Raw genomic sequence first — 16,799 nt, 5'->3', positions numbered from 1 at the left:
CAGCTCTCAAGGCAGCCACAGCCCCACACAGAGGCACCTCCACTTGTCAATAACAACTCGGGTGACCTCACAGGAAATCACGTTCCCCCAGGAAGGTGGTAGGCTAGCTTCCACCACTCACTCATGTGCCCTGAAGAGCAGATTCCATGACTCCTGGAAGGGAGCATGACAGCCATAGGAAAATGTTTTGAATGTTGAAGGAGGCAGGCAGTTAAGGATTCAGTTTTCCTGGACAAATCATATCATAACAGGGCTTCCAAAGATTTTCTGTGGAAACCGGTGGTAAGTTTAACAAAACTAGACAAACTCTCGGCCTGCATGGTGACTTCTTTGGAGTCATATCACACTGCAGGAACTCTGAGTTTTGTCGTAATAATAAGGCCTCAAAACTCCATAATCCTGCATTTTACCTGTGTCATATTTGGCTATGGAACAATCATTTGTGAACAGTAGGTGGATTAACAAAGTACTTATAAAACATACATTTTTTTTCAAGGTTTATTTTTCCAAAGATCAGTTTGGCTGATGTACTTGTGTATCAACTTATATTCCCTATTGAGATTGTTATATTTATAAAAATAATATATTACTGATACTTTAAAATACAGTGTATTTTTAGCATCTACTGTTAATGGCTTACATTTTTATTACACCGATATATTACACACAAACTATATTAGACATTCAACAATATTGGCTTCTTAAATGTCTCCAGGAGTAGATAAAAGTTTGAAAAATATGAGTTAGATTATATCATTTTTTCTATAGGAAATAATTGGTTTTAACATCTTTTGTCACTTTGTCATGCAGAGTCATGTGATGACAAAACCCAGCATTTTCTTGAGGAAAAAGATGTGGTTTGTTCCTGCGGTTGCCCAGGAGACAGCTACGGATGGTTGAGCCCTGGTGAAGTAGGGCTTGTTGGGCGGTGCAGGGTCTGGAGTGTGGAAAGGGTGTGTATTTGACAGTCTAAGAGCTAAGTCCCAAAATCACCGGCTCAGCACTGTCAGGGGCATGAAAACATTTGTTACTCTTTGTTCCTTTCCAGTCAAAAAGTAAATCAGGTTTGCGATATGTCTTCCCAATTGTTACTCTGTCTTTAATTGGGTGGAAATTTTGGATTAGCTTCATTGACTGTAACATGAACTTCCCCCTCCTCTATTCTGTTTTAGTCAATGTTGGGCTGCTCTTAAGTGCTTCATCACACAATTTTACTGGGTTTTCTTTTTCTTGTTTCTTTCCTTCTGTTAGAGTGTGGGGACTTCATAGGATGGGTCACAAAGCCAAGGGCTGAGTTCAAAAAGTGGCTTGTGCTGCCAAACACTCAGATTTACTGTTCTTAGATCCAGTTAGTTAGTTAGAGACAGTCTCATGCTGTTGCCCAGGCTGGAGTGCAATGGTGGGATCTCAGCTCACTGCAACCTCCATCTCCAAGGTTCAATCAACTCTCTTGCCTCAGCCTCCTGAGTAGTTTTTACAGCCACACCCTATGGAATTAGCTGGGATTACAGGTGCATACTACCATGCCTGGATAATTTCTGTGTTTTTAGTAGAGACAGGTTTTCGCCATGTTGGCCAAGCTGGTCTCAAACTCCTGACCTGAAGTGATCTGCCCCCTTTAACCTTCCAAAGTGCTGGGATCACAGGCGTGAGTCAAAGTGCCCAGCCCCTAGATCCGGATATTTAAAATTCCTTGTCTTATCTTTGATAAGAATTGAAACTGTTAATCTTGAGGCTGAAGAGAAAATCACTTCCTGGAGCCCACAGTGAATAAACCTCAATTCTACAAGTTTCCCCCTTTTTTGCTGTTTTCCTATCCTGACTTTTGTAGGATTGTCAAAGAAATGGGGCTCTGCCTGTGTGCTTTACATTTCAGTCTTTTTTCCCTTTTTTCCAGATTCATTAAAAGTATCTTGCAAAGGACAGAGGTAAATAGACATAAATTTTAAAGTCCATCTATAAATTCCTAAAGGTGTAGGAAATAAATGGTCTTTTTCAATCAAAAGATGGCAATTTTATTTATTCACGTGCCAGCTGAATGACTGCAAATGGGAAAGAGTAGCTCTTTCAGACAAGGGCAGATTTGAGCATAAAGAAAATTGGCTTTATCAAATTTGCCGTTTCCCATTTTAAGGGCGCTTTTAATCTGTCTGTTGCAGCATATGTCTGCTTCCAGAAGGTTTTTCTTGCCGGCAGGGGGATCTGGGGTTGCCTTGGGAATGAGGGAGCCACTTGGCTGGGCTTGCAGACAGCCAGTGCGTTAACCTCGCAGGGATTTGCCTTTAATGTGCCCTATTCCTGGTTCAAAGGTTGATTCTTTTAGTACAAATTTATGTAATGATGTCATTTCAATGATATTATGAGTTGTATACAATAGCAGTCCCCAACCTTTCTGGTGCCAGGGACCAGTTTCGTGGAAGACAGTTTTTCTACGGACCAGGGTATGGGAGGAAATGGTTTTGGGGTCATTCAAATGTAGTACATTTATGATGCACTTTATATCTAATATTATTATATTGTAATACTCAACGAAATAGTTATACAACTCGCCATAATGTAGAATCAGTGGGAGCTCTGAGCTTGTTTTTCTGCAACTGGTCAGTCCCATCTGGAGGTGACGGGAGACAATGACAGATCATCAGACATTGGATAGTTATAACGAGTGTGCAACCTCGATCCCTCATATACGTAGTTCACAACAGTGTTGACGGTCCTGTGCGAATCTAATGCTGCCACTGATCTGACAGGAGGTGGAGCTCAGCTGGTAACGTGAGCCATGGGGAGCAGCTGTGAAAACAACACAGCATCTCTCGCTTCTGCTGCTCACCCCTTGATGGGCAGCCGAATTCGTGGCTTGGGGTTGGAGACCCTTGGTATACAACAAAGTGCTAAAGAAATCTAAATTGTTGGTTGGTTTCTAATCAGTAACTAAAATTACTGCTTGGCTTCATATATTTTTATTTCCTCTATGGCCCTGGTTTGAAATCTCCTGTGAGCTTTCAGGAGTTAAAAGCACAGGCTCTGGAGAGAGACTCCAGGGTTTGAATCTTGTCTCTCCTGCTCTACACCTGCATGGTCTTAAGTCAGTTATTAAGGATCTCTGAGGCTTCGTTTGCTCACCTGCAAAAGGAGTGCGCTTTACTGCCTGTCTTTAAGTCATAAGGGCATTTTATGGATGTTGTGAGAATACGGTGTTTTCACACTCCGAGCATTTACCAGCAGTTAGCAGACACCCCAAGGAGGGTAATTGATACTTGAGTTTTTGTGGCATTAGTCCATTTCTTTTCACCAGGCCCCAAATCTAGGAAATCAACATAACATGAAACCTGCCTTACTGTAGGTTAATCACTAAGTTCATAGCCAGGGAAGGGGATTCTACAAGCCATCCTTTGAGTAAGTTACTTAAGCTGCCTGGTCTCTGGGCTCTTGCCTCACAAATACCTACACCTGGAAAATAGTTAAGTTCCTGTGTGAGTTTACTGTTTTCTCATGACCCATTTGACAAAATTTTTAAATTCAAATTTTACTTTTTCAAACTTCTCAATATAATTGCCAATCATGTTTTTGTAATCCATGCATGCTTTAGCAAGGATTTATTTCATATAATCACATTTTTGAACTGAATAGCCAATACTTTTGTATTCTAATCCTGTCTGTTTTAGTCTGTGAGCACTACCAAATCTCTTTACACATTTTTGCAGGCCTTTTGAGAATACGGTGACAAATATAATGAAGTGCACAAATGTAAGTTACTGCTGTGGCTTTTAAAACAATACTGTGTTTATTTGAAATAATTCCCATTTACCCAATTGTTACATATCATTCACATATTTTAATAGTATATATAATAAATTTTATTAATTCCACCAAGAAAATAGGCCCACATTTCCTAGTACCTTCTCTTGGATGTGTATGTTACCAACCTATTAAGCATTTGCTACATTTCTAATACATGCCAGGTTACTAAAGTTTGGTTTCAAAATTGTTAGAACAACAATTGATTCCATTGTCTTAATTCTACTGTCAGGATTTAGGATTCTTTTGTTTAATTCCTGTGTCTTTTCCTCCTTTCCAGTTAGCCTCTGTTTTTTGTGTTGGTTTTGGTTTTTGCCTCAAAGAGGTAGCCTCAGAGCAAAGTTTTGAAATGGGGCTGGGGCTGGTGTAGATTATCAGGGTTGGGTGTTACAAAGTGTAACTGAGTAGCAATCGGTCTCTACTTGGTCTCTCTACTTTCTTCTCTCTCTGCCCTCCTCTCCTGAGTGTGTGCTCACTCGTTCTCCTCTCTCCTTGTTCCTCCTTCAATCTAAGTTTGTGTGTACGGTTCTAAGTGCAATGAATTCCTCACAACTATTGGTTTCAATTTTATAGACATTAGGTTCACCATTAAGAAAATCACAACGTAAGAATATATTTTGTGAGATATGATGAAATAAATTTGCATATTATTATTTAACATCTTTGAGCCATTTCACTATTTTTTTAATGTTGTTGAGATAATGAAAACAGACCTGGAATAAACTCTAGGGGTCACTACCTACTCCCCTCCCTTGCCTTTGAGCAAATCAGTTAGAGCCTTACCTCTTTTTCTACAGCCATGTGGTCTGTTTAAGATTAAATATATTAATACCAATGATCATAGAAGAAAATAAAATGGTAACTCCATGAGTTATTCTGAAGAAGCACAGGTCTTATCCAAAGCCTTTCCAGAGAAAAGTGGCATAACTGAGGGGAAAAAAGATTGAAAAGACATGTTGATATAAAAATTCTAGTGGTGAATTTTACACTGTTAAGATAATTGATGGATCCTTACCACTCAGGAGAAGCTGGTGCTGATCACACAGAAGGCAAAGAGTGGAGGGGAAAACACTGGAGTAAAGTATTTGCAATGACAATTGAAAGGAAAAACGCTGTTACTGTTTTAATGTCATTTGTAAATGGTTTTATTGTCATAAATATACATTATGTGGATGCTGTTTCATGCTTGGGGGCAAAATCTGTTTAGATTTTTTGTTTCCAATAGTCTATTACAGACACTGTAATTATAACTTGCCCAAAATAACTTGGTGCATTGATTAAAAAAAAGAGGATCAGTTGAATTCTTGACAAACTTGTCTAGAATGCAATTTGGGGAAAATTTATTTTCTTCCCCAGAGGAACTTTTATTAGAGAGTAGTGTTTAGCAGAGTGTAATTTCTTAGGAGGAAATTTTTGTTTAGTGCAAACTATGATATACCATGTCCATTAAATCACCATAGCCAAATGAAATTCCTCTCAGGGTCCTGGGAGAATGTAGAGTATGTCATAACCGTGAGGTAAACAATGATATATTTGAATAAACTGATAAGCCTTTAATGATGTAAGCCTCTTAGGAAGGAAAACTATCAGTTAAAGCAATATGTGGTGGTTTAATTGCAATATTTTTTCAGCACCAAAACATAAGATGTGATTTTAGAAAATTTCTTCTCCAACCCAGTATTCATGGCATGAGAAACCTGGGGCCTAACTCCTGAGATAAAGGGGCACCTTGCTTAGGAAAGCACACGTAGGATAGATTCTGACGTAGATTTGCTTTGTGGAATCAGCACATTTAGCTTTACTTATAAACCTCACTTCTGGGATTTAAACATTAATTTTTGTTTCTGCTTTTATAGTTCCTGGTTGATTCTGAAAACTCAGGCAGTCGATTTCATTTCAGTGGGAAGGCACTTAAGGAGACCTCATCTTCCAGCTCAGCTTCGAGTGGATTCTCCCCTTTGCCTCTTCTTTTTCATTCCATGATGGGTGACCACTGATTCAATCCCCAAGTCTTGGCCAAAAATGGAGGAGAGGATTCCCTCATTCTATAGAACTTAACTGAATGGGCGTGGATTTCTTCCCGAGTCAATGAGATCCTGGCTCTGATGGGAGGGGATTGCTGGGATATTTCAACAAATATGGGTGGAGCGCTTCCATGCTCAGCATATGGCTGTGGGTTATAGGAGACCCACTTCTGCCCTCATGGAGCTTCTGTTCATTTGGGGTATTGGGGTCCATCTCTTGGGGTACCCAGCATGAAGGGCCCTTCTCTGTGCATTCGTTCCTCTCTCTGGTCTAGCCTCTAAACTTTGACTTTCTTTGCCTCCTAAATCAGTATGGACCAAATCCTTCTGTAATGAGTCTTACGCTTTTGCAATTTTCTGATCCAACTTGAATTCTACAAATTATATAAGCTAATCTCTGTTTCCCAATTGACAGAAGGAATTGCCAAAGAACCAAACTGAGCCACTGTTTACAAAACATTGTGGGAAAGGAGGATGCGTTTTCTTTGTCCGATATATTTTGTATATGTAGATGTGTGTGTATAAAATGTGTGTATATCTGTATATACACACATATACACATGTAAAGCTCTAGAAGAGCAATGAAGCCAAAATGATGAGAAGTTAGAGTATTCTCTTCAACAAGAAGTGATAGGACTGTTGAAATCTCATGATGTTTTTAAAATATAACCAGATATTCATGTAAGGCAGGCATGATCCTTTTAGAATTCTATCCAATTATATAAATATATATTATATATAATATATAATCCCATTATATATCAGTTTTCATAGAAAAAAACTAACCAGTAGTAATCATTTTATGATGTACATATATACTGAGACATTGTATTGTACACTGTAAGTATGTAAAACTCTTATTAAAAAAAATACGTAAAATAAGGCCGGGCACGCAGTGGCTTATGCCTCTATTCCCAGCACTTTGGGAGGATGAGGCAGGTGGATCACCTGAAGTGAGGAATTTGAGACCAGCCTGGCCAAATGGTGAAACCCTGTCTCTGTTAAAATACAAAAATTAGCTGGATGTGGTGGTGGTGCCTGTAATCCCAGATACTCAGGAGGCTGAGGCAGGAGAAACCTTGAACCTGGGAGGTGGAGGTTGCAGTGAGCCAAGATCACGCCACTGCACACCAGCCTGGGCGACAGAGCTAGACTCCGTCTCAATAAATAAATAAATAATACACAAAATAACCAGATTTAAAATTAAACCTGGATTATTAATATGTCATTATCAGTTATTTTAATAACCCCTAAAAGTTCTGTAGTTTGTGTGTTTTCTAAAGGAACTTGAACACATCTAGTATTACTGAAAGTGTCATAAGGAAAGTTGCAAGTTTATTAAAGGAAAGTACATGTTTACATATTTCTGTGTCTATACCTGCTCTGACATGTAGAGAGAGATACACACATGCCAGGCATGCAGCCTTTTTACTCCAGAAATTAATGTGAAAAACCATTTCCATATTGCATTAGCAAATCATTTAGGTATTCCTATGGAACTACAGCTTACAAGGAAGATAACAAGCTACCTAGAATTACTTTTATTCCCTAGTAGGTACTAGATGATAGAGAAAGGTGCTGGGACTCCTTAGATGTGAAATAGCTGTCTTGCTACAAGCTGTGCTGATTTTCCTTGTATCAAGTTGATAGTCTCCTAGTTGTCTTGTGTTTAGAATGTGTGGTTCAGTGGACACAGTACAAGTGAACATGGATGTGTTTTCCTTTTAAGTGAAGCCAGATTCAAATAGATGTGGTGGGTGCTTTGGAGAGGAGGAAAACAGGCATCAGAGACGTATCACATTCACTCTTGATATTGTCTGATACGAAAACAAGACATTTAACCTTCATGTCTTAACAATAGCAATGAAAGGCTTTCAAGTACAGTAGCTACTTGGAATATCTTTACTACTGGGCCAATCAGGTGTCAAAGCAAGGAGTCAGAAAAACATTTGAAAACCTAACTTTAAATAAAGTGCCTTAAATAAAGGGCAGTCTGTGCCCTAGAGACATTATATTAAGTAGTGATCCCTGAGTTTAAAATTCAACAGGGTTTTAAGAAAAAGAATTATTCAATAGCTTAAACATGCATATATTTGTATGGGTTATACATTGTGATAAAAATCTGTAATTGAAGTTTCTATTGAGAGATTTATATACTGTATATGAATGGTTTCAAATTAGTGATATGCTGAATAGAACAGAAAAATAAATAAATGTAATAGGTACTATTTTCTGAGGCCAAAAGTTAAGGTATAAAAATAATGTAATTATTACATGGAATTTACAATAATTTTTACTTTGGGTCTCTCTCCAAATGATGGCAGACATTTTAATCTGGTAAGATGTATATATACTCATATGATTCACTGTGTGTGTTTGAGTGTGCGTGTGTGTGTGTGTGTGTGTATTTGATTAAGTCTCTTCTGAACTTTGCCTGCTTGATTCCATCTTCCCTGGATGGTATCTAAGTCCAAGAGAGTTCTATGACCCCAAGGTACCTAGGGGTTGATAAAGCGCCAGGTTCCAGATCACCCTCTGCCGTGTCCTGACACTGTTTGATGTGTAACTCAGTGCATCCAGTATTTTGTCACCAGCACCAGGACCTGCTCACCAAGGCCACATAACTCAAGTGATCTCTTGGACTGAGGACCATGCAGGGCACGGCGTGTGCCTCTCTTGGGCTCAGGAATCGTTAGATGGTCCCTGCACACCCATCTGGACTTATCCATTGTGTAGATTCTGTCCTCACCACCCCTACCCGGTAGGAGAGGCTTTCCCTAAGGATGGTGACCTCCCAGGAGCCACAGCCACTTGTGCTCTTCGATCTCCCAAGCTCTCTGGGGCTGTTCTGTCTACAGCAGTTCTCGCGGGGACATGATCGCTGATCACTTCTTGATATCTAAATTGTCACCATCCCTAGACCAGGCAAGCCTTTTCCAGTGACCGTATACTTCAACCATAATTTCTCTTCTATATAAAATAAAAAGCTGAAACACCTGACATCTGATACTAATACCCCTTCCCACTTTTGAATTCTGCTATAATATAGTACTTAATATAGTATGCTATGTATTATGTAATATTATGTACTATATTACTATGTTATATAATAAAATCATTTGTATTGCGTGGTAATATAAAATATTACTATATTACTATGTTGTATAATAAAATATATAGTAATATAAAATATTACTGTATTATATAATAAAAATGTTACTATATTATATAATAAAATATTACTATAAAATATGAGTAACAAAATATTACTGTATTCGTATATTACATAGTAAACAATATAATTTATAGTATATATACTCTACTGTACATACTGTGTATATATACTATACTATAGTAAATATCCTATAAATACAGTATAAAATACTACATACAGTCTTTATAAAATATATAAAAACTTTGCTATATATGTCATATATATAAACTATAGTATGTATGTTTACTATACATGCTCTATATAGTACATGTTTACTATATTGTGTATATATAGTTTATAAAAAGGTTTACTATATATACTACATATAAAATACATAAAAAGGATTTTCAAAATTATATGCTATATTCTACATAATTAAAAAAACTTTTTATAACTACAACAAATTTTGCTTGAATTCTAGAACAGAAATTGGAATAACTTATAGAAAATAAGTTATTTTACTGAAAAACTTGTCCAGTAACTATAGATAAAAGGCTTCTGAGTTCACAGATTCCAGTCTATTTCCTGATTACCTAGCCTTTGTATATGCTATCTGGAAATTAATGTCAGTCTCTCTGTCACATCCATAGTCAATAAGATTTTTTTTCTTTCAAAATAATTCCTTTTATTTATGGCCAGTTTTCTTTAGTAAAATTTCATAATCCCTTGGGGATTTGGAAAACACATTTTAAAATGTTTAATGTATACCTCTTTAATTTTGGGCTATGTCTACCTCTCTAAAATGAAGATACTTTAGCATGCTTGTATTTTTTGTAAAACACTAAAAAATTATGATAGGGAGTAACATATGTCATATTTTGTTGAAATATTCAAAGTTTATCAATAACTGTGCGTATACTAAAATATTCCCGTACTACTCTGGACCATCAAATATGAATGACAGAAAGAAGACTTGCTACTGCAAGACACCTGTGTGGATTATTGGCATTTACTTCAAAATCCATTTTACTTCAAAATGCTTCATAATTTACTATGTGTTGAAAATAAGCCAGTTGCTTATAAGAAGCAGGGATTCCTCAAAGTGAGGCAGATGAGAATAAAATGTATCGCAACGGCCCTCTTGGAAAGGATGCTCACAGAAGTACTTTCATGTCTTCAGGAGCACATTTGTGAGCCACCAAGGAGTGAGTCATGCCAGCTCCTTATAAGATTCCTCACTCTCAGCCAGTGTGTAGTAAACGGCTATAAACCTTTAATCACAAATTTAGCTCTTGAAAGCTCTTTATGATCAGTTGGATCCACTCATCCTTCCACATCCCTGTCAACTAATGTTGGACTCCATTTTTTTTTTTTTTTTGCACACAAATAAGAATGAATCCATTTCATTCCAGCTATTTGAAATCAGATCACATGAATATATTTTCCCTACATATGTCCATATTAAATTACCCCAAACCTCTGAACAGTAGTCCTATGACACTGGTTTTAAAAATCCCTTAGTATCTAGTTCCTACTTCCTGAACTAATATCATTTGACCACACCCCTTCATAATCACAGTTCTTTATAAAACTTAAAAGGGACATGAAATTGTATTTAATTAAGTGCTATCACATTATTTTGTACCTAACTTATGCGAATATATATGTAAAACTTCAAGATGGGCAATTACTAAATTATCCTCAATAGTTTTTCTTCAACTTACTTTTAGAATTTAATGTTTTGTTATTAAATAGCATTATTTTGGTTACTAGATTGTTTTAATCTTCATATGTTCTTGAGTACCTCTCAGTCTCAACCTTTCCAATGTATTTAATTATTTAATTTGAGATCATTATAAATTCAGATGTAGTGAAAAGAAATTATACAAAGAGTTTCTGTGTACTCTGTACCAGTTTCTCAAGTGGAAACCACCGGCAAAACTGTGGTACAGTAATTGCACAACCGAACATTGATGTATTATGGTGAAGATAGGGAATGTTTCCAATCATGAGCATTTCTAGGGCAACTGCAGAGAAGAACAATTGTTAGGTGAGATGGCAGTTACGTGTTTCGTTTTTAAAGGAAATGTGAAACTTCTTCAGAAGTTTTCTGTTTTGTATGGAAAATGGCTGTACCGTTTTATATTTCCACCAGCAGTATAAGAGCAACCAATTTTCTCCACATTCTAGCCAGCATGTGATGTTGTCATTATTTATTTTTATTTCAGCCATTCTGATTGGTTGAAATATCATGTGCGGTATTTCTCTGTGGTTTTGCATTCCTCTAATGTCTATTGATGTAGAGTAAATATTCATGGGCTTATTTGCTGTCTGGATGTTCTTTAGGTCACCTGATTCTTACGCTTGTTGCCTATTTTCTAATTGGATTGTTTGTCTTTTGTTGTTGAGTCTGGAGAGTTCGTGGTATATTCTAGATACTTGTCTTTTGTCAGATATTTGGCTTACGAATGTGTTCTCCCAGTCTGCAGCATACACTTTTATTCTCTTAATGCGGTCTTTTGCAGCCAAAGTTTTTAATTTTTATGAAATCCAATGTATTAACTTTTCTTTTTCTGGATTGTAATTTTGGTGTCAAGTATAGAAACTCTGTCTAGCCCTAGACTCAAAAGACTTTCCCCCTAATTTTTCCTAAGAGTCTAATTGCTTTACATTTTACATTTATATTTGTAATCCACATTGAGTTAATTTTTATATAAGGTGTTAAACTTACTATTTCCTGTGGACATCCAATTGATCCATCATAATTTGTTGATTTATTCTCTGCAATTTCTTTTGAATCTGTTGAAAATAAGTTGGAGATATTTGTTTAGGTTTATTTCTGGGTTCTTTGTTGTGATCCATTGACATATTGGTTTATTTCTTTGCCAATCTGCCGATACCAAATAGTCTTAACTGTTGTAGATATAAAATAAGTCTTGAAATCAGGTGAACTATTTTTCCTACTTTATTCTTCTCTCGCAAAATGTTTGAGCTATTCTATTTATTTTGTTTGTTTGCCTTCCCATATAAATTTTAGATTTTGCTATATCTCCAAAAATTCTTGCTGGGATTTTGGTGGAAATTGTGTAAAACCTGTGTATCAGTTTGGAAGTAACCTATATCTTCACATTATTGAGTCTTCCATGTTCCATACTATTAACATGGTATATCTCTCCATTTATTTAGCATTTCTTGGAATTTTTTCTTCATTGTTTTGTACTTTTCTGTATACACTGTTGGGCATATCTTATTGTATTTATAGAGAAGCTTTTCTTTGAGCTATTGTGATTGATGTTTTTCAGATTTTGATGTCAACGTGTTCATTGCTAGTATGTAGAACTACAATAGATTTTTGTATGTTCATTGTGTGCCTTGCACATTTGATGATATCAAGTATTAGCTTTACAAATTTTCTTGTAGATTCCTTGGCATTTTCTATAAAGATCATCATGCCAACTTCAAATAGTAGTAATTTTATTTATTCTTTTCTGACCCATACACATATATTTTCTTTTCTTGTATTATTGTATTTGCAGGATATTCCAGCACAATATTGAATAAGAATGTTCAAAGCATTCTTGACTTGTTCAAATTTCTTGACTTGTTTGCAGTCTTACGCAGAAGCATTCAGTCTTCAACCACTAAGCAGAAAGTTATCTTTAGGCTTTTTTAATTTTTTTTTATTTTTGTAGAGATATTCTTTGTCAAGTTGGAGAAGATTCCTTCAAATCATATTTTACTGAGAACTTTTCTCATGATTCAATGATTATTATTGTCAAATGCTTTTTTCTACATAGATTACTATGATCTTGTGATTTTACTTTGTTAGCCCATTAATATTGCAGATTATATTGACTGATTTTCAAAGATTGGACTTTTCTTACATTCCTGTAATAAACACCATTTGATCATCCTGTATAATTCCTATCTTGCCTATTTCTATTTTCTCTTACTTGGTTAAGGATTTTTGTACCTATATGCATGAGAGATATTATTTTATTTTTCTTTTATCTGTGTTTATCTGGTTTTGATATTAGAGTGTCTTAGACTCTTTAGGCTGCCATAACAAACTACTGTAAGTTCCAGGGATTAAGAAATACAGGTTTCTTTTTTCACAGTTCTGGAGACTGAAAGTCTGAGATCAGGGTCCAGAATAGTCAGTTCCCGGTGAGGGCTCTCTTCCTGACTTGTAGATAGCAGCCTTCCTGTTCCATGCTCACATGGTCTTTTCTCAGTATGTGTCCAGGGAGAAAGGAATCCTTCTCTTTTCTTAATTTTACCGAATGCTTATCCTATGGGATCAGAGTCCGAATTATTTGACATCATTTAACTATAATTACCTCTGTAAAGCCCCATTTCCAAATCTAGTTATGTTGGGGTTTGGGGCTTCGGTATATGCATTGGTGGGAGGAGCATAATTCAGCCCATAAGGGAAAGGGTAGTGTCAATGCCACAAAATTACTAGAAAAGCATTCCATCCACTTACACTTTCTGGAAGAGACTGTGTACAATTAGTGTTAATTCTTTAAAGTGTGTACAACTGGTGTTAATTATTTAAATGTAGAATTCTCCAGTGGGAACATTTGGAACTGGAAATTTGGGGAAAGTTTCAATAGCTATAGGATAATTCACATTATGTATTTTTTCATTGATTAGTTGTAATAGTTTATTTTTTTGAGTTAGTGACCCATATTGTCTCAGTTGCCAATTTTACATATGTAGTTTCTTTAGTAACTTTTATTATCTTTATGATGAATTCTGAGTTCATAGTAATATTTGATGTTCAATGACTAACAGTGACTCTTTGTACCTTCTGAAACTCCCAATTATTTAGTCAGTCTTTTTCAATTTTAATGTTATTTTCCCAAAGAATTGGCTCTTTCATAATTTGTTCTTTTTTCTTTCAATTTCATTGATTTCTGTACTTTTCTTGTTTTTTGCTTTCTGTTTGCTTTAGTTTTGTTTTTTCTTTTATAGTTCTTGCAATAAGAATTTGGATTAGGGATTTGGGAGTTTTTCTAAGTTGTGTTTTTAGTGCGACTAATTACCTTCTCAACACTGCTTAGCTGAGTCTTACAAAGTTTAATACTTTGTATTTTATATTTTCATTCAGTTTATCTACATTTTTATTTTCCTTGAGACTTTCTCTTTGACCCCTGGATTATTTAGAAGTGTGTTGTTTATTTTCCAAGTAATTAGATATTTTTCTGTCATTTTTATCTTACTGATTTCTAATTTGATTGCACTGTGTGGTCAGACAACACACGCTATATGATTTCAGTTATTTTAAATGTGTTGAGGTTTGTTTTATGGCCTCGAATATGGTTTATCTTGGTATATGTTCTGTGGGCATCTGAAAGAAATGCGTACTCTGTTCTTGCTGGGTAAAAAGTTCTATAAATATTGATTAAATACTGTTATATAGGGTTGATGAGTTCTGTATTCTTGCTGGTCTTCAGTCACAGGAGAATTTGAACTCACTGTTTTTTGTTTCTTTTTTTTCCCTTTCTTAAAGCAACGTTTGCTTCACTGACTTGTTTTCTGTATTGCGTTTGATAACACATAAAGTACAAAGCAGTGTCTGCTGGTATGACAGTGGTTTCTTTTTCCATTTATCAGTCATTTACTCCTTCATGTGAATGCACTATCTGAAAGTTGTTTGGATTGGCATCCAATGGGAAAAAATGAACAAATGAGTCTCTTTAAGGGGACTGAATTAAAAAATAAAAGCAGACAGCAGGTACTGCAGTTTACAAAGATGAATACAATTTGAGAGTTAAAGATCCCCGTGAATTGTACCAGATAAGAAAGGTGATAAACCAAAAGACAGGGAGGGAGGAGGGCTCCTAGAAGGGTGAAAGAGGACAGACCAGCCTTCACAGCACAGGAGTTTGTGGATTTTATAACATAAAAAATAAGCTACTTACCAGAATGTGGGTATTCTCAGCATTCTTATGTTGAGAGTCCTATTGTGGATCGCAGAGCTGTGTCAGGATTGGTTTGCCCTCTAGAGAGCTCACAGCCTGTTGCACGGGGCCTTTGCTATACTGATCATCTCACTCACTTTTCGTAAGAGCACAGCTTGGAATCCAGTTGAAACACAGATTGTTTCACGACCAACTCAGTGGTTTTGCAATACTTTCATGTTTGAATGCACAAATGTTTATACACACATTCACATGCTTTGCCTGTCATATTTTTTATTAGAAAAAAATTAAAAATAGTGAATTAGGAAAAATAGATAATGCATGCTGGGCTTCATATTGACGTGATGGGTTGAGAGGTGCAGCAAACCACCATGACACACCTTCACCTACATAATAAACCTGCACATATTGCACATGTACCCCATAACTTAAAAATTCAAATAAAAAAAAGTTGGCAGTAGATTATTGCCATCCAAAACCGAGGAGCATTTAAGACAATTGCATATTATATAAGTAAGTATTTTCAAGAAGAAATTCTCTCAACTTATTTAAATAAACATGTTCTCATACTTGAAAATGTTTAATTTCAAATACTTACCAACCAAAGCCATGTGTATGGATTATCTAAGTGTTTAATGCCATATTTCAAGTGAATATACCACTGTGAAAGTTATTCAGTGACTTCATCAAATAAGCTTTTTTTGACAAATTCATGCTTTTAACTCTCTTTGTGTCTTGTCTTTTAAATTTAGATTATCGGGATTTCAGCTGCCCTCCTCTATAGTGAGTACAGGATCTATCCTCACTCTGTGGTTCACGACAGACTTCGCTGTGAGTGCCCAAGGTTTCAAAGCATTATATGAAGGTAGGAGATTGGTTGTGTTTTGCGCATGCATTCACTGTCCAAATGATCTAATACATGCTACTCTGGATTAACAATGAAAAAACTAGGCTGCTATGTCGCAGGTCGTTTCGTGGTGTAGACATTTGGCTCCTGTGTAATACATTGGCATTGGATAACACTGTTATAATCTCCAAACTTTCCAGCCCAAAACATGTTGACAATTTTCTTCTTATCACTAGAACTTTTCTTCTTTGGGTTTTGTTTTGGTTAACTTGTAGCGAATAAGTTATGAGAAGTTTGACTATAAACTAATAGCCCTCTTATGCGGTAAAGAGTTCATTTTTAATGCAGAATACTTTTATTAAATTTTTGGTTGGACAATTATACTGATAGTGCTTGAGTAAAGGAAATTTCATTAAATGAGCTTTTGTTGTCAGAGCTGAAATTTTTAAGAGAGAAAATTAATTTGCTTTTACTGTTGTTTGATCATGCAAGGCGTAGAGACTTATTTGTTTTCATGTCTTCACATTTTGTGCCTAGATACCTTTGAGGTATTGCTATCATTATTAAAACGGCTTTTGGCAGAATTTTTTTTAAAATGCAGAGATAGAACTTTGGAAAAGGAAATTATCATTTCAAGTATTAGGTTTTAAGAAATTGAACTAGTTAATACTTTAAAGGCCGATATGTGTCTACTTTTGTTTTGCGTGGAGATTTTAAATTGTCTTTTACATGTAATACAAGAGCTACTGTCTGTAACAGAAACTCTGGAGTCTGTAAATTTAAAAAGCAATCTATGGTTAGAGGTATAAACCAGTTCCTATTTACAATACACACTGTTTCCTTGGGATGTCATTTGCAACTAAGTCACAAATTATATATTCTTATTGGGAATACTCAGCATTTAGGCAAAAATCGTGTTTTGTGGGAAGTTAAAATCTACACGTGGTTTGTGCAAATGAGTGACTGTAGTGAAATTATCAGAAAATTAAAGTGTAGAAGGTTCTCTTTGCGGAGACATAGGAATGGACCGACTTATCCTTTCGCTTAAAGTT

General features: G+C 35.8%; 1 protein-coding gene across 2 annotated transcripts in view; it reads left to right on the top strand.

Moving 5' to 3' along the window:
- The window catches only part of CSMD1 (CUB and Sushi multiple domains 1), a 2,071,408-nt gene that overhangs the window by 560,224 nt on the left and 1,494,385 nt on the right, over window positions 1-16,799 (top strand). For both annotated transcript variants that reach the window (XM_055349528.2, XM_055349527.2), the window contains exon 3: window positions 15,653-15,765. In XM_055349528.2, coding sequence (XP_055205503.2) covers window positions 15,653-15,765 — 113 coding nt within the window. The remainder of the gene's footprint in view (window positions 1-15,652; window positions 15,766-16,799) is intronic.

The sequence above is a fragment of the Gorilla gorilla genome, chromosome 7 (genome assembly GCF_029281585.2).
Source record: "Gorilla gorilla gorilla isolate KB3781 chromosome 7, NHGRI_mGorGor1-v2.1_pri, whole genome shotgun sequence".
Lineage (NCBI taxonomy): Eukaryota > Metazoa > Chordata > Mammalia > Primates > Hominidae > Gorilla > Gorilla gorilla.
The sequence above is the reverse complement of the archived record's forward strand: the minus strand, read 5'-3'. Positions and strand labels throughout refer to the sequence as shown.